This window comes from Protopterus annectens, chromosome 6.part0, assembly GCF_019279795.1.
Source record: "Protopterus annectens isolate FY-2018-M chromosome 6.part0, PAN1.0, whole genome shotgun sequence".
Classification (NCBI taxonomy): Eukaryota; Metazoa; Chordata; order Ceratodontiformes; family Protopteridae; genus Protopterus; species Protopterus annectens.
Genome location: NC_056737.1, coordinates 1,027,543,539 through 1,027,562,631, shown reverse-complemented (window position 1 = coordinate 1,027,562,631; position 19,093 = coordinate 1,027,543,539). Strand labels below are relative to the sequence as shown.

The following is a 19,093-nucleotide window of genomic DNA, read 5'->3' as shown; positions in this document are numbered from 1 at the left end:
GACACAATACACATGGTACTGTCCACTGTTCCGTTGGCACTGTAAGCAACACTAACAGTGGATGGCACACACATCACCACAACTGATAGTGAAGTAAATGAGATGAACCTCTGGCTCCACTTGTGTTCAGTGTAGGATGCTTCACTCATGTTAACCTCACCCATCCTATACAGGGTCACCACAACAGCCAGCTTCAGAGGGTCACACTGACCAAACATAATAGAGAGGCATGTAGGTGGTCATCACTGCCATGGCCAGGTCATTTCCAGTCCTGGATGTCACCTCTGGTATCAAACAGTGAATGTGGAGATCAGTGATCAGGGCAAAGGCAGACACTTCTCAGACCACAACAGAGATATTTAGTGTGTTGCACGGCTTGTGTAATGAACCATTTCAGGAAATGCAAAATATCCTGAAACACATTCAAAGTGACATGACATACAGGGTCCTGGAGTAGGGATGCCCTTTGTGAACATTTGTGCCTTAGGTTGTAGACTGTAGGTATTAGTGGAGCTGTAAAGTTATGTCATGACTATGCTGGTGGACAGTTGTGTATTGCAAGATCTCATATCAGACTTATACAGATGGCACATATTCCAGAGACAGCTTCCCCTTCCCCATTCCATGGCTTCCACAGTCCCTGGTCATGGCCACTGTCATGGTTGTGGCTGATACTCATCTGGCTTCATTGTGAACTCACATGGTCCACTCTGCCAGCATAACACCCACATAAACTTCACTGGAGGAAGTGATCCCTGATGACTTCCCCTAACTTCCTAGCTACATGTACAACTACAACATTGACAACCACCATGGTTCTTTTACCCGTGTGCTAGCATTGCTGCTCCCTTTCATTGTGCCACATCTCATGTGCGAATGACAATGATGACTTTGCTCTTCCCACCTCTCTGGCCTCTGTGTGGATGGGAATGTCTGATGCTCAGCATGGCAAGTCAATGCACTTTACTACATAGCCTAGTCTGTGTTGTCCTCGCCATAGTCTATAGTTCTGAACAAGACACTGTCTCTTTTGCCAGGGCCATCATGCATTGTGCCCACTGCTGCCTTACTTGAGGTTCACTGCTGCATGTTACTAAAGTGTATCTTCACCCAAATCCCTTTCACTGCATCTACAGGTATGTATAGCAATGCTATATTGTCCCCAAGTCATAAATGCTTTTGGAGCACAATATGACACAGACCACAAATATCATGCTGCTGGTTTTAAGAGTATACTGCAATGTTCCATCTGATGTATTCAGGTAGTAGAGGTGGGCCATCAGAACTCTAAACACACATTTGATGATGTTTAATGTTTGTAGTGTTTGATTCCATCCACCAGTGTCTTTTTGACTGTTGATGGGGTCATCAATCTTAGATCCCATGTATATCCAGTATCATCTGCAGTACAGAAGAGTGTGCACTATTATCACTGGTTGTTTCTTATTTCTATTTTTTATTTATTTGCATTTGTTTACTGGGATAGTCCAAGTGGATCATGCAAGACCCCTTTTCAATGGAGACCAGGAGAAAAAGCTCTAACGTTTGACACTGTGTACACAATTTACTTTAACACAGAAACACTATTACTAAAAATGGCAAAGAAAACATTGCTTACATGGTTTAATCAGAGACAATGTTATAAGAAAAACAATCGCAAGTAAAGCAATATGAGGATTTGTTAAAAATACAGGAAGCAATCACATTGTAAAGTAAACAATGTATAACACTGGCTGATATGTAAGGTTGTGTTGATGGAAAAATAAATTATTAAGGTAGAAAGAAACAGATGAGAAGACAAATGAGAGGAAGATAATTATGTAAATGGTAATAGGATAGACTGTTGACCAGAGGATAGGTAAGGCCAAACTAGCACCAAATGGGATAGGTTAAAAAGAACTTGTTCAGGCTTAATTGGCCTGCAATGGCAACTAGCCTAGTAATTACCTATGAACCTGAGAGAGAGAGAGATAAAGAGAGGAAACAATGGGAAAAAAGTACAAGGGGGTGTGATGTCCGGCTTTATCCCACCAGACTGCCAACAATTAAATGATGTCCCATACTATCCTGGGTCAGTAACTAAGGAGCTTCAATCCTCACTACTGACTCCAATATGAGACTGTCACTTAAACAGAAGCAATATTTCACAATTTTCCCCTAAGAGCACAAAAGAAACATGCTTTATTTTTCTGGGACTGGACTCTATACCTCTGTCCACCCTAAAGTATTTTTCGTATTACACACTTCAGAGCATAGTGCCTCAGGTTAAGACCTCTGATACACTCACACTCAAAGTAAATTTCAATCTCACACATCCAAACACTTCCGGGAAATCCTGACACAGATTTCCAGATATGTCTCTTTCCCAAAATAAGTACAGAAATACTGCCACCAATCAGAGGGTCTTCATGCTTCTCAAAATGGGTGTCCAATTATGAAAACTAATTATCAAAATAAATGATAGCTATGACCAGAACAGCCAGGCCTCTGGGTGAATTAGGGAGTATCAATCAGGTAGAAGCACTCTATAATCTCTAAAGAAAAACATTGGTTTCCAGCCACAATGTAAAATAATGAAAACATATAATAATAAGTAAAAATGATTGCAAAATTGAAAATCAATAACTCTCAATAAAGATTAGAATTTAATCATGAGAAATGTAAATCAAACTGCAGGATAGGAATCCATTACTCAGGAAAAACCCTGTCTTAATAACTAAACTTTCCTGATCAAACTAAAGAATACTATTCATGATCTACTAGCAAGGCCAAGGCAAGCTTAAAGTTTTCTTGGTGAGTTCTCTTTTCTTGGTGTTCACTGACTGCTCAGCACTTGACAAACTGCACAGCTTCACAGTCTCAACTGTCTAATTTCAAAATATAACAGTCAGTTGTAAAAATTATTCTTTTTCTGTCAATTAGCTATTTAAATCATCTCATAGCAACAAGGAACAGTCGTGTCATCACTCACTGCTCAGTTAATTCTCCACAGTTTGTACTTTAGAATGTCCCTCCCAAACATGTGCAGCTAGAACTGTATCAAAGCCGTGACAGATTCTTTAAGCATTCTGTTTTAACAGGGAAAGACTCAACATTTTAAACTTATTTGCATTTTCACAATTAACCATGCTGGCATACAATACAAGTTAATCTAAGACTATGCACAAATCTCCTGCCAGACATGCTAACACAGATGACAGTGTTTTCAGTTGTTTCACATTTCTCCCCTTATGATTCAAACACAGTTTTCCAAGTGACCCTTGAAAACCGACACTTGAGAAAAATGGATTTACCTGGAAATTGTAACCCACTCCTCTCCTGGACAATCCATCTGCATTGGCATTATTAACCCCATTGCAATGTTGTATGGTCATATCATATGCTTGCAATCCTAGATTCCACCTCATACCATCCTTCTTTGGCACTAACACTACTGGGGAAGACCAAGGACTGTTAGACTCATGAATTACCCCCAGTTCTAGAATTTCCCTTATCCCTTCTTTCAGTGTCTGCTTTTCTCTCTCAGGTACTCTATATGGAACCTGCTTAATAGAAATTTGGAGTCCTGTGTCCACATGGTGCTGCACCAAGTCAGTACACCCAGGTTTCCCTGTGAACATATACCCGAATTCCTGCAATACTGTTTTTATCTCCTGGACTTGATTAGGAGTTAACTGTGGTGATATAGTGATCTCTTCCACAGAGGTGCCAATCCTAGCCTCATCCAAAAGATTGGCTACCATATCCCTTTCAGACTCTTCCTGCCATCCACTATAAATACACAATACTAGGGCCTGTCTGTCATGATAAGGTTTCATCATATTCACCTGATACATTTTGTGCCCTTGTCTCCTACCTACCAGATTTACCATGTGGTCCACATCATTGATTTTCCTCACCACTTTAAAGGGTCCCTCCCAAGCTGCTTGTAACTTGTTATGTCTAACAGGATCAAGTACTATCACATTCTGTCCCTCAGCATACTCTCGATCCTGAGAATTCCTGTCATACCACACCTTCTTTTGTTGTTGAGCCACTGCTAGGTTCTCTTGAGCTAAATGCATGAGCTCCTTAAGCCTTGCCTGAAAGTTGAGAACATAAGCCACAACAGACTCCTTGTAAGATTCATTCTCACCTTCCTACTTGTCTCAAATTAAACCTAAAGGCGCCCTCACCCTATGCCCATACAACAACTCAAAGGGTGAAAACCTGTAGATTCCTGTGATACTTCCCTCTAATCAAATAACAGATGGGACAAATACTTGTCCCACTCCATTTTGAAATGGTCTGCAAATGCCTGTAGCATAGTCTTCAATGTAGAGTTTAACCTTTCCACAAGACCATTAGTCTGGGGATGTTAGGGGGTGCTCTCTAGATGTTTCACCCCACAACACTTCCACAGACAAGTCAGCAGGTCTGACATGAAGTTGGCACCTTGGTCTGTCAGGATTGACTGTGGAAAACCTACTCTGCTGAAGATTTCTATCAAAGCATTTCCCACCTCCTCTACCTCAATAGAGGACACAGCCACTGCCTCAGGATATCTGTTAGCATAGTCTACTACCACCAAGATGCATTTCTTTTCTGTAGAACTTGGAGTATGCAGAGGTCCCACAATATCTAAGGTCACTCTCTGAAATGGTTCTTCGATAACAGGCAAAGGCATTAATGGACCCTTAACCTTGTTCCCCACTTTACCAACCTTTTGGCACTGCACACAAATCCTATTGTATCCTACCACATCCCTCGCAATCCTAGGTCAATAGAAATTTGCATAATACATCTCTTAGTACATCTTATGCCCATATGTCCTGAAAAAGGGATGTCATGCACTATGGCTAAGACTGGCAGATGGTAAGCTCCAAGCACTACCAACTGATGTATCACATCACCTTCTAGCCCACCTCCAGGAGTCCAATCTCTATACACAGACTCCCCTCTTCCTTGAGCCTCAGGTGCCTCCTTAGCCATCTCCCTCAAGATTTGTAATGTAGGATCCATAAGTTGAACCTGTCTCAACTCTACCTTCATGACCTTCCTCAGTTCCCCTTCAGGAAGCGTAGTCACTGTCACTCTGGGTACCACCTCTCACCTCCATCCTTGCAGTCACTATGTTCAGGGGAACATCAGTACCTGCAGCCACCAGCAGCTGTGTCTCACATTCAGACTTACTGCTACCAGATAGCACCTTCTCTGAAACAGTCACGACTCCAGTCCCAGCTTCAGGTATGAGATCTTTCTGGGTCTCTCTCAGGCTACTGGACCTACATGCCTGTCTCCAAGCTTGGCTCCCTGTCACTGCATGTACACAAGGTACAGCATCATCAAAGTCACTGCATGTACACAAGGTACTGCATCATCAATGTCACTGCATGTACACAAGGTACAGCATCATCAAAGTCACTGCATGTACACAAGGTACAGCATCATCAAAGTCACTGCATGTACACAAGGTACAGCATCATCAATGTCACTGCATGTACACAAGGTACTGCATCATCAATGTCACTGCATGTACACAAGGTACAGCATCATCAATGTCACTGCATGTACACAAGGTACAGCATCATCAATGTCACTGCATGTACACAAGGTACTGCATCATCAATGTCACTGCATGTACACAAGGTACAGCATCATCAATGTCCCTGCATGTACACAAGGTACAGCATCATCAATGTCACTGCATGTACACAAGGTACAGCATCATCAAAGTCACTGCATGTACACAAGGTACAGCATCATCAATGTCACTGCATGTACACAAGGTACTGCATCATCAATGTCACTGCATGTACACAAGGTACTGCATCATCAAAGTCACTGCATGTACACAAGGTACAGCATCATCAATGTCACTGCATGTACACAAGGTACAGCATCATCAATGTCACTGCATGTACACAAGGTACAGCATCATCAATGTCACTGCATGTACACAAGGTACTGCATCATCAATGTCACTGCATGTACACAAGGTACAGCATCATCAATGTCACTGCATGTACACAAGGTACAGCATCATCAATGTCACTGCATGTACACAAGGTACTGCATCATCAATGTCACTGCATGTACACAAGGTACAGCATCATCAATGTCACTGCATGTACACAAGGTACAGCATCATCAATGTCACTGCATGTACACAAGGTACAGCATCATCAATGTCACTGCATGTACACAAGGTACTGCATCATCAATGTCACTGCATGTACACAAGGTACAGCATCATCAAAGTCACTGCATGTACACAAGGTACAGCATCATCAAAGTCACTGCATGTACACAAGGTACAGCATCATCAATGTCACTGCATGTACACAAGGTACTGCATCATCAATGTCACTGCATGTACACAAGGTACAGCATCATCAATGTCACTGCATGTACACAAGGTACAGCATCATCAAAGTCACTGCATGTACACAAGGTACTGCATCATCAATGTCACTGCATGTACACAAGGTACAGCATCATCAAAGTCACTGCATGTACACAAGGTACAGCATCATCAAAGTCACTGCATGTACACAAGGTACAGCATCATCAATGTCACTGCATGTACACAAGGTACTGCATCATCAATGTCACTGCATGTACACAAGGTACAGCATCATCAATGTCACTGCATGTACACAAGGTACTGCATCATCAATGTCACTGCATGTACACAAGGTACAGCATCATCAATGTCACTGCATGTACACAAGGTACAGCATCATCAATGTCACTGCATGTACACAAGGTACAGCATCATCAAAGTCACTGCATGTACACAAGGTACAGCATCATCAATGTCACTGCATGTACACAAGGTACTGCATCATCAATGTCACTGCATGTACACAAGGTACTGCATCATCAAAGTCACTGCATGTACACAAGGTACAGCATCATCAATGTCACTGCATGTACACAAGGTACAGCATCATCAATGTCACTGCATGTACACAAGGTACAGCATCATCAATGTCACTGCATGTACACAAGGTACTGCATCATCAATGTCACTGCATGTACACAAGGTACAGCATCATCAATGTCACTGCATGTACACAAGGTACAGCATCATCAATGTCACTGCATGTACACAAGGTACAGCATCATCAATGTCACTGCATGTACACAAGGTACTGCATCATCAATGTCACTGCATGTACACAAGGTACAGCATCATCAATGTCACTGCATGTACACAAGGTACAGCATCATCAATGTCACTGCATGTACACAAGGTACAGCATCATCAATGTCACTGCATGTACACAAGGTACTGCATCATCAATGTCACTGCATGTACACAAGGTACAGCATCATCAAAGTCACTGCATGTACACAAGGTACAGCATCATCAAAGTCACTGCATGTACACAAGGTACAGCATCATCAATGTCACTGCATGTACACAAGGTACTGCATCATCAATGTCACTGCATGTACACAAGGTACAGCATCATCAATGTCACTGCATGTACACAAGGTACAGCATCATCAAAGTCACTGCATGTACACAAGGTACTGCATCATCAATGTCACTGCATGTACACAAGGTACTGCATCATCAAAGTCATTCCCTATCAGGACATCTGAAGGCTTCCTCTTCCACCCTCCCAGCCAAGATGAACCCTAATCAAACGTATTTGGAACAGGGTCCCTCCCAACGCTCTGACTGGAGTGGACTGCCCAAGTAAGTCCTGCTCTTCTCTGTCCACTGCAGGCCTCACAGTGGTTATGTCAGAAGCTGTGTCCCTCTTAGTAGTTACCTGTTTACAGTCTACTAAGACTGGAAATAAATTAGTGATAATTTGGCACCCCAGTTGTTTCTAAACAACTTACCACTGGCAGTTTGTCATCACCACTTGCTGGCTCCCTCACTTTGTTTCCCACCTTCACTTGATGGACATTTCATGCTATGTGTCCCTTCTGGTTACACTTGGAACAGCTACTCCCTACCATGCACTTGGGTTTGTAGTTTCCCCTGTTAATAGTGTACTCTGTTGGAGTGGTTTAGACTGCCCCCCCATTGGTTTCCTTATGTCCTTGTGCAGCACTGGGTATCCCTTTTTTATGTAGGGGTGCTCTGCTTGCCAAGTAGAGATCCACTTTTCTCTCCAACTACTCTGTAGAGTTGTACTCACAGTTTGTTATCCAGACTCTTATGTCATCAGCAAAGTACTGAGGGCTTGTTTCTGTCTCTTAAAAGTGGTAACCTGACACCCACTCGCCCATCTGTAAAAGTAAGTACTTAAGTCAGCAGTATAATCACATGCACTTTCATCTGCCTTGTGTCTGTGTTCACAAAACTTTTTTCTATAAGTTTCAGGTGTACGTTTGAAACAGTCAAGTAAGCAACAGTTCACTTTTTCATAATTCAAACAATCTACATCATTTAACTTTGCAAAAGCCTAAACAGCTTTACTATGGAGTAAGTTAGTCAGGAACCGAACCCAGAGCTCACAGTTAACATCTTATTGTCTACATACACTCTCAAAGATAGGAATAAAACTATCAAAGTCATCCCCATCCCAGGACTGAGGAATATGTTTCTGACCTTTTCAGCTTCTGGGGTCCAGTTATTCCCTTCCCTATTACCACCATGACCCTATCAAAGGCTTGGAAGCTCTATTTCATGCTGGTGCTGTCTCACATTGTCCTCAGGTTCTAAACACTTCAGCCTCTCTGCTGATTCCAGTTCAAGACATTTGGCTACTAGTTCATGCTCTTGGGCTTCTAGGCACAGTCTCTCTTCAATCTCCAGTCATTTGGTTTCCATTTCAAATTGGCATTGCTTTTCCCTTTCCTCAACCTCCAGTTCCAGTCTCCTTAACTCTAGATGGAGTCTCAGGTCCTCCAATGAAAATGTGGAGTGTTCCATCTCGGCAGGCTTCACATCACCAACACCAGACTGGATATCCTCCAACTGACTGGTCTGAGCTGTGGCTGCAATCAAGGCTGAAATCATTGCTTACTTTGTCAGGTTGGCAAGCACCAGTCCTCTGGCTTCACACTTTTAGCCAACTGGATCTTTGTCAGCTTGCTAAAATCTTCTGCTGACATCCTTGCCTGCTATCCCCGACTATCTAACTAAAAAATAAATAAAACTGAGTGGGATGAAATTCTGAATGTTTACCTTGTGGCTGTCAAAAGTGCACACCTTAATGGCAACTACCCACAGAGTACTGGAACCCAATTAAAAATCACACACACTGCTGGAGCCAATTAATGTGACATCCAGCTATATCTCACCAGACTGCCAACAATTAAATTGATGTCCCTTACTATCCTGGGTAAGTAACTAAGGAGCTTCAATCCTCACTACCGACTCCAATATGAGACTATCACTTAAACAGAAGTAGGTTTTCACAATTTTCCCCTAAGAGCACAAAAGGGACACACACTATTTTTCTGAGACTGGACTATATACCTCTGTCCACCCAAATGTATTTTTTATTACATACTTCAGAGCAAAGTGTCCAAGTTTAAGACATCTGATACACTCACACTCAAAGTAAATTTCAATCTCACACAGCCAAACATATCTAGGAAAGCCTAACACAGATTTCCAGCTATGTCTCTTTTCCAAACTAAATACAGAAGTGCTGCCACCAATCAGAGGGTCTTCATGCCCTTCAAAAGGGGTGTCCCATTATGAAAATTAATTATCAAAATAAATGGTAGCTATAACGAGAACAGCCAGGCCTAGAAAAATACTGGTTTCCACCCACAATGTAAAATAATGAAAAACATTTAATAATAAGTAAAAATTATTACAAAATTGAAAATCAATAACTCTCAATAAAGATTAGAATTAAATAAGCAGAAATGTAAATCAAACTGCAGGATAGGAATCCATTATTCAAGAAAAAAATCTATCTTACTAACTACACTTTCCTGACCTAACCAAGGAGTACTTTCCCTGCTCTACTCTAAGATATAATGACAAGGCCAAGGCAAGCTTATATTTTTCTTGATGAGTTTTCTTTTCTTGGTGTTCACTGACTGCTCAGTACATGATAAACTGCACAGCTTCACAGGCTCAACTGTCTAATTTCAAAATATAACAGTCAGCTGTAAAAAAAGATTATTTTCTGTTAATCAGCTGTTTAAATCATCTCCTAGCAAAAAGGAATATTCCAATGACATCACGCCCTGCTCAGCTGATTCTCCACAGTTTGTACTTTAGAATGTCCCTCTCAAACATGCTCATTTAGAAGTGTATCAAAGCAGTCACAGATTATTTAAGCATTCTGTTTAAACAGGGAAAGATTCAACATTTTAAACTTATTTACATTTTCACAATTAGGCATGCTGGCATACAATGCAAGTTAATTTAAGAATAAGCACAAATCTCCTGCCAGACATGCTAACAGAGATGACAGTGTTTTCACTTTCTTCACATTGGGTACCGGAGGAAAATGTTAAGAGAGTGGAAGTTGTATTGGAGAAGGAGTAACTGGTGGTTACTGGATGTGTGTAGGTATAACCAGTTGGTGAGGAGATTTTTATGCCAGAGAGGCTATACAGATATGAAAATGAGATGGGGAAGTAGTTTTTCAGTCTAAATGGAAAAAGATTACTATATGTTCATGGAAGCAGAATATAATGATCTCTCAGGGTGGCACTGTGTGCACTTAGCAATTAGATGACTCTATGGAAAGTCACACCAGATGAAATGCTGGTGTTGGTCACATGTATCTCAGAAATGAGAATCATGAAAACTACCTTGATTTTGGGCAGACACACTACATATAATACCCTGTGCACTGCATACCACTCTGCTTCTGATGGAGTGGAAGTCCTTCAAGTTCATATACTTGATGTCATGTGAAGCAGATGTCAATAAGGATGCAGGCAAAATCTCAAGAACCCTAGGAGAAAGGGTTATGTTGTAGAATGTGTACACAGTGCTAATTCTTTCTCCTCTACTTTCCATGGGAACAAAATATGTTCATCCAAATACTGTAGTATCACGTTAAAAGGTGGTGCAGCATTCACAGTGTTGCGACCTCTGAAATTCCTAATATTTCTCCTGTCAGCTGCTGAAAGGTACACAGACCAATCTGCACCAAACTAATAAACAATGAAAAACATAGCTGCATCCTAAAATGGCTTTATTCAGTAAAAGATAAGTGCTTTCATCTTAAATGTTTAAGACTTCATCAGATAATTAAGATATCCATTTAAACTGAATTTATAAAACCAGCAGCAATCCTACAATCAAAGCCAAGGTTTAATGTAGAAAAACAATGCATTGCTTAAATGTATCCAATCTAATACAATGTAAAAACCCATAACTACAAGAAGCAGTGAAAATAAAACATCAGTGCACCCTCGATATATAAAAAAATTGTACTAAATATTTAAGTGTTTTAAATATATTAAAAGTTAACACTAATAATTTGATACTGTGCTTATAAAATTCATCCATTGTTAGTATATGAAATGGAAAGTGACTGCATCTTTTATATACTCACAACTTTAACAAACTATTAATAGAGACAATATCATTTAATCCAGGGTATGCAGAAGCACTGAGGTGTAATTGCCACCATAATTCTCATTGCCCGAGAATGATACCCTATGGACCACCCGAGGGCTCCATTTAACCCGTTCAAGTATGGACAACATAAATTAATGTTCACTGTTACTGTTAGTGTGCTTGTACAGGGCATTAGTAGCAATGTTCACTACTGCTGTTAGTGTGCTTTTACAGGGCATTAGTAGTAATGTTCACTGTTACTGTTAGTGTGCTTGTGCAGGGCATTAGTAGTAATGTTCACTGTTGCTGTTAGTGTGCTTGTACAGGGCATTAGTAGTAATGTTCACTGTTACTGTTAGTGTGCTTGTACAGGGCATTAGTAGTAATGTTCACTGTTGCTGTTAGTGTGCTTGTACAGGGCATTAGTAGTAATGTTCACTGTTACTGTTAGTGTGCTTGTACAGGGCATTAATAGTAATGTTCACTGTTACTGTTAGTGTGCTTGTACAGGGCATTAGTAGTAATGTTCACTGTTACTGTTAGTGTGCTTGTACAGGGCATTAATTAGGGACCTGGGTACCCAAGTTGATAGCAGTCTCTCATTTGACAACCACGTGGCCAAAGTGGTTAGAAAAACATTTTATATAGCCCAACTAATCATGAAGGGATTCACATCTAGATCAGGGGAGGTCATCGTGCCTCTTTACTCATCCCTCATCAGGCCCATAATTGAGTACAATGCCCCTTTTGGGATGTACCTTACCAGACACCTGCAGCAATTGGAAAGACCCCAAAAGTACCTCACCAAGAGGATCAAAGGGCTCAAACAGATGCCATATGCTGCCCGGTTAAAGAAACTCCAGCTCTACTCAGTGGCATACCGCCTGCTCAGAGGCGATCTGTGCCTGACGTATAAAGCCATGCCCAACCCAGAATTAATGGACATGCTGCACCTCAGAAAATCCAAATCCCATCGAGCTATGTGCTTGAGAGACTTGAACCTCAGCACTGAAATAAATAGGACATGCTGGAGGGACAGATTCATAACCCAGAGGCTCCCTTCACTCTGGAATAAAATCGCAATCCAGGTTAGGCAGAGTCCCTCATTGACTCTCTTCAAGAGGAATCTTAATGAGTGGATGGAGATTGTAGGTTTACCCCGGGTATCACTTCTGTGTCACTGTTAGACAGAGGCAGAGTATACTAACCTCGAAAAAGGGCATAGCAAAATTCATTTAAAATGGGTGGCGAAAGCCAAACACATTCTGGCTAGGCTTATAAATGCCCTAGGGCAGATAGCCTAGTATGAACCTATGAACCTATTAGCAGGAATGTTCACTGTTACTGCTAGTGTGCTTGTACAGGGCATTAGTAGTAATGTTCACTGTTACTGTTAGTGTGTTTGCACAGGGCATTATTAGTAATGTTCACTGTTACTGTTAGTGTGCTTGTATAGGGCATTAGTAGTAATGTTCACTGTTACTGTTAGTGTGCTTGTACAGGACATTAGTAGTAATGTTCACTATTACTGTTAGTGTGCTTGTACAGGACATTAGTAGTAATGTTCACTGTTACTGTTAGTGTGCTTTTACAGGGTATTAGTAGTAATGCTCACTGTTACTGTTAGTGTGCTTGTACAGGGCATTAGTAGTAATGTTCACTCTTACTGTTAGTATGCTTGCACAGGGCAGTAGTAGTAATGTTCACTGTTACTGCTAGTGTGCTTGTACAGGGCATCAGTAGTAATGTTCACTGTTACTGTTAGTGTGCTTGTACAGGACATTAGTAGTAATGTTCACTGTTACTGTTAGTGTGCTTGTACAGAGCATTAGTAGTAATGTTCACTGTTACTGTTAGTGAGCTTGTACAGGGCATTAGTAGTAATGTTCACTGTTACTGTTAGTGTGCTTGTACAGGACATTAGTAGTAATGTTCACTGTTACTGTTAGTGTGCTTGTGCAGGGCATCAGTAGTAATGTTCACTGTTACTGTTAGTGTGCTTGTACAGGACATTAGTAGTAATGTTCACTGTTACTGTTAGTGTGCTTGTACAGAGCATTAGTAGTAATGTTCACTGTTACTGTTAGTGAGCTTGTACAGGGCACTAGTAGTAATGTTCACTGTTACTGTTAGTGAGCTTGTACAGGGCACTAGTAGTAATGTTCACTCTTACTGTTAGTATGCTTGTACAGGGTAGTAGCAGTAATGTTCACTGCTACTGTTAGTGAGCTTGTACAGGGCATTAGTAGTAATGTTCACTGTTACTGTTAGTGTGCTTGTACAGGACATTAGTAGTAATGTTCACTCTTACTGTTAGTATGCTTGTACAGGGTAGTAGCAGTAATGTTCACTGTTACTGTTAGTGTGCTTGTACAGGACATTAGTAGTAATGTTCACTTTTACTGCTAGTGTGCTTGTACAGGGCATCAGTAGTAATGTTCACTGTTACTGCTAGTGTGCTTGTACAGGACATTAGTAGTAATGTTCACTGTTACTGTTAGTGTGCTTGTACAGGACATCAGTAGTAATGTTCACTGTTACTGTTAGTGTGCTTGTACAGGGCATTAGTATTCTTCTCTTTATTAATCTCATATATGTTCATAAATGCTTTCTTTGAGCTTACACTCTGTCTTTCCTATATAAAATGCATTACATTTTTGGCATGATGCTACATAGACCACACCTTGACAGCTACAATTAAAATGCCCTGTAAATGTATAACACCTTGATCTAATCCATATACTATCACCTATCTGTATGTGTGTACACTGATTACAAGCACCACACTTAGCCATTTTATCCATATATTTTTTTGATCACTTGCAATATTATCAAAAATGTTCTTGAAACTGGCATGCCTTTTATATACCACACTAGGCTGTCCACCTAACTTAATTCTGACATCTTGACCATTCTATATAAGTTGTCAATTCTTCATAACATCAAACACACACACACACACACACACACACACACACACACACACACACACACACACACACACACACACACGCACACATGTCCATGCACTCAGAAATGCCCGAACCTACACTTTCTGAAGCCACAATCACTCTGTTTTCCTCCTTTTGATATTTCCAGCACTCAACAAACAGTAAAGTCACTGAATTTCCCAATCATTTCACTCTGTCAACAAACTGACTATTTGACAGAGTGAATTGCAACCAGGTTATATATAGATATACAATCATCTTGTCTCCAAGTGGACCTGTAACTGTTCCCCTACTCACTCAGCCATTACTTAAATCTACTAATTAACCCTGAATCTGTCTACTCCTAGCTTTTTCTAATAAATGTTTCTTTTCTTCTGTTTTATATTCTCTACTCCTCCTTGTGCCTCATCTTACCTCCGCTACCCTTTTTTCCCTCCCGCACTCCTTTTTCTACCTTTCTTTTACTTTCTGTCCACTCTTTCCTTACATACTTTCCCTCTTCGATCACTCTCTCTTTCTCTTTTTTATTCTGTTCTCTCTACCTTCCTTCCTTCCCCTACTGCTCTATTAAGTAACTTCTCTTTACCTTTCTAATCGAGTTTGATTATACATTTATATATTTACTTTCATTGTTTTATTTAAGAACTCATCACGGGATCATATGATCATAAGACGTTACTGTTCTATTGGCCTTGAGGCCCTTATAAGTTTAGCCAAGAGTTTAGCCCATGTATAGACAAATCAGCACCTGATACCCTTGTCCAGCAGGGACTTGGGTGGAATCCCAGGGGTATATTTTCTATTTCCCATCAAGTTATCCAGGTTGCACTTAAAAAGGGGTAAATAGGTACTCTGCTTGATGTGGAGAGGGAATCTATTCCACAGATGGGGGAGTCTCTGGGACACAAATCTGCCCTGCCAACAAGTCCTATTGATGTCACAGACCAGGTTGAGGCCATGTGTGTGGGTTACTCAACTGGATCTTGACTTGTGGATATGCAGCAGTGCCATCAAGGCGGGGTCCCAGATCACCTTGTATGCCAGACAAAGGTCACCTCTGATGAGTCTGTATGAAACAAAGTAGAGGGATAGGGCTTTTAGCCTATCTGTGTATGGTAGATGTTTGAGGCCCTGGATTCTCCTGGTGAGAAACCTCTGTTGTATCTACAGCTGCTGCATCTGCTTTAGAAAGTCCACGCCAAATGGGGTGTTGTACTCAATAATAGGCCTTATAAGGGAAGAATACAGGAATGCTATGACATCCTTGTCACTGGATGGCATACCCTTACTTATGAGGTGGGCCATGTAGAAAGCTTTCCATATAATAGAAGCAACATGGTGGTCAAAAGTCAGGTTGCTATCAATCTGGGTGCCCAAATCCCTCACGACTGACTGCATGCTTAGGACATTGTTATTAATGTGATAATTTGTGGGGGCATCACTCTCTCCAAAAGGAACGATGATGCATTTTTTTTGTATTCAGCTTGAGGCCTTGTTTCTGGCACCAGTCATTTGTTTGGGTGAGACCCTCTTGGAGGATGTCCATATCACTAGGGGAATTTATGATATTGCCCAGCTTGCAGTCATCTGTAAACATGGTCAGCCATAGCCCACTGGTTTTGGCCTGCACCTCAGAAAAGTATATCCCAAATAACAGAGGCCCCAAGACTGAACATTGGGGTACACTGCTTGATACAGGTCTACTGCTTGAGGTGGCTTCCCCTATTTTGACTAGGCAGGTTCTATCAGTGAGCCAGTTAGCTACCCATCTGGTAAATATGGATTGATGCCTAGTTGAGAGAGTTTATCTGTTATGCCTGAGTGAGGAATAGTGTCAAAGGCTTTGGCCAGGTCAAGGCATTGTCTTCCCCTCGTCCATGGCTTTGGTGACTGCCTCAAAAAAGTTGACCAAATTTAACAGACATGAGCTCCCTTTGATGAAGCCAAACTGTGTGGGATTGAGTGTTTAGCAAGCATTAAGCAGATTTAAATGTTGTACTTCCAATTGGCATGAAAAACAAAGACCACCACATTTTCAAATTTCTGTTAGCCAGTGAAACTTAAAATAAATCTGACCAGAACTGTGTTGTTTTCTTTATAGGCCAGTGGTGACATAACTTTCAAACAAGAGGCTACTCTTAAAGAAATTGAGGAAGCCCTGAAAAAACAACAGTACATTTTTGGAGACTATACTGAAAGACTTTGGGCTTACCTTACAATCAAACAACTCCTGCAAAAACGGTGAGTTAATCATAGAAAAGCCCTCCACCAAGATTAAAATAATCCTTCTTGTGTCAGTTTTTTTCTGGTTGCATTATTTCACTGCAGTTATATATTTGTTTTCCATTTACAGTAGCAATATGTGGTAGACTTTTAATGTAGTGAACTCACTGAGGTGCGTATACCCACCATATACCCACAAGTAGCAGAGCTATTTAGCTGGCTGTGACTGATTCTACAACCATCTGGATATACAAAGCTGATATAAGTATACTTTTTTGCAGTTGTTCTGTTTCAGTGATAGCTAACAAACCTGTACTGCATTTATTTATTTGTTTCACTGAATATTGATTGAATATTGGTGGTCTCTGTCTGCAGTTTGTTTTTTTTTTTCCCCACCCTCCTACCCAAGTGTTGTATTCTTAAACTTGGTGGCTTCAGAATTGACCATCCTTGCTGTCAATTTGTTTTTGGACACTCCTCCCAGCCCCGTCTCATTTGTTCACTCAACCATGTACAGTGAGATCATTTGGGAAGGACTACCCCTTTGCTTTTTTGATTTTGGACACTCCACCCAGTCCCACCTCATGAGCTCTGTCTACTGTGTACAGAGAGAGCATTTGGGAAGGCCAACCCCTTAGCTTCTTAATCTTGAATTATCTTCTGTTTCCTCCCTCTCCACGTAACAAAAAAAAATTACTCTGCTCTTACAGTAACTGTGTTCTTTCTACTTTATTACCTTATTTTGCTTTGCTGTGCACTCTAAAGTGTTCAATTGCTTTTATTCTGCTACATTTATTATTGCTTGTTAGTAGCCTGATTAAATTAATCTGCTATTCTAAGCATCTTAGTTTTGGTTTTAGCACTTGTGCTTCATGCCAGTTATTTTACATTTAAGAAGGTTTTTGTGGTCTACACTCTTGTGGACAAACCCTTATCAAAACATTCTCCCCATAAGTCTGCCCAAGTATTCAGAACACTATGTCTGGACAATTCCCATCAGTTTCTTCTGCCAGCCTGGTCGATATGGGCATACTGAGACAGTGTAGCAACTGAATCATGTTCACTGATAGGCCTCTTCTCCTAACACATACTTATTTTACTTGTGAGAAATGCCCCTACATCAGTAGCCCAGAATCAATGCTCTCTCATGCCACAGTCAGTACTCCTGACAAAAAGGAAATTGCCAGCACAAACACCACACCACCCACATCACATAGCCAGGCGCGCACACACATATACACACACACACACACACACACACACACACACACACACACACACACACACACACACACACACACACACCTATGCAGAGGTTCTCAACAAAAACTTATCTAAACAGCAGGGACCTCCAAAACACACTCACACATATTCCACACACAGCAGACAACACAATAGTGTCTCACAAACACTGCCCATAAGACATAATAAACCAATGCATCCCATCAGGCATAACAATAAACCAAACATACTAGTCATTGGTGACTCAATTGTGAGACACACCAATGTCCCCCTCACAAGGCTTGACAAGAAGAAGGTCACAGTTACTTGTCTGCCAGATGACAGAATCCGCCACATCATGCATGGATTTAATTCTCTCACAGCAGGTACAAGTATGACTCTGTCATTGCCACATCATGCATGGATTTAATTCTCTCACAGCAGGTACAAGTATGACTCTGTCATTGCCACATCATGCATGGATTTAATTCTCTCACAGCAGGTACAAGTATGACTCTGTCATTGTCCATGTTGGCGGGAATGACTTGAGATGTACCTCCCTGGACTATATGAAGAGAGACATGATTGAGCTCTCAGAGTATGTGTCCCAGGCAGGTATGACCCTAGCCCTAAGCAGCATCTTACCTTCACCAAGAATGATACCACAATACCAAAAAAATAATTGACTTCTACAATTTACTTAGTTTCTGGTGTCTTTCAAAGGGGATCCAATATCTGTCTGCCTGGGATTTCATGGTTGACTGGCCTTGATGCTTTGCCAGCGAAGGCCTCCACCTGTCACCCCTGGGATTCCAGATCCTGGCCAAGGCTCTTGCCTCCCCCATTGTGGCTTTTTAGGCTATGTCCCAATGACAAATCTTCCAACATAAAAGATCTGGCAAAAAGCAAATTGAAGGTCATGCTGCTTAACTCTAGGAGCCTTAACCTAAAAATGCACTCACTGGAGGCTCTCCTCACTCTGGAAGATGCTGATGTCTGTGCAGTCATGGAAACTTGTTTCAGGGCTGCTGAGAGTACCTCTGTCTTGCCAGGCTATACCTCATTCCACACATTCCAACCTCAAAATTTGGTTGGGAACACTAAGGTGACAGTGTCTCTATCTTGATTAAGGACAGGTACATCTCCAGAATGGTTTGCCAGCATGATGCACTGGAATTATTCCAGGTGCAACTGACAGTTGGCAAGACTTCCATCC

At 41.2% G+C, this 19,093-nt stretch overlaps 1 protein-coding gene across 1 annotated transcript in view; it reads left to right on the top strand.

The window, feature by feature from the left end:
* The window catches only part of LOC122804652 (inter-alpha-trypsin inhibitor heavy chain H3-like), a 1,432,534-nt gene that overhangs the window by 927,015 nt on the left and 486,426 nt on the right, over positions 1-19,093 (top strand). The window contains exon 14 of the mRNA XM_044074635.1: positions 16,535-16,674. Coding sequence (XP_043930570.1) covers positions 16,535-16,674 — 140 coding nt within the window. The remainder of the gene's footprint in view (positions 1-16,534; positions 16,675-19,093) is intronic.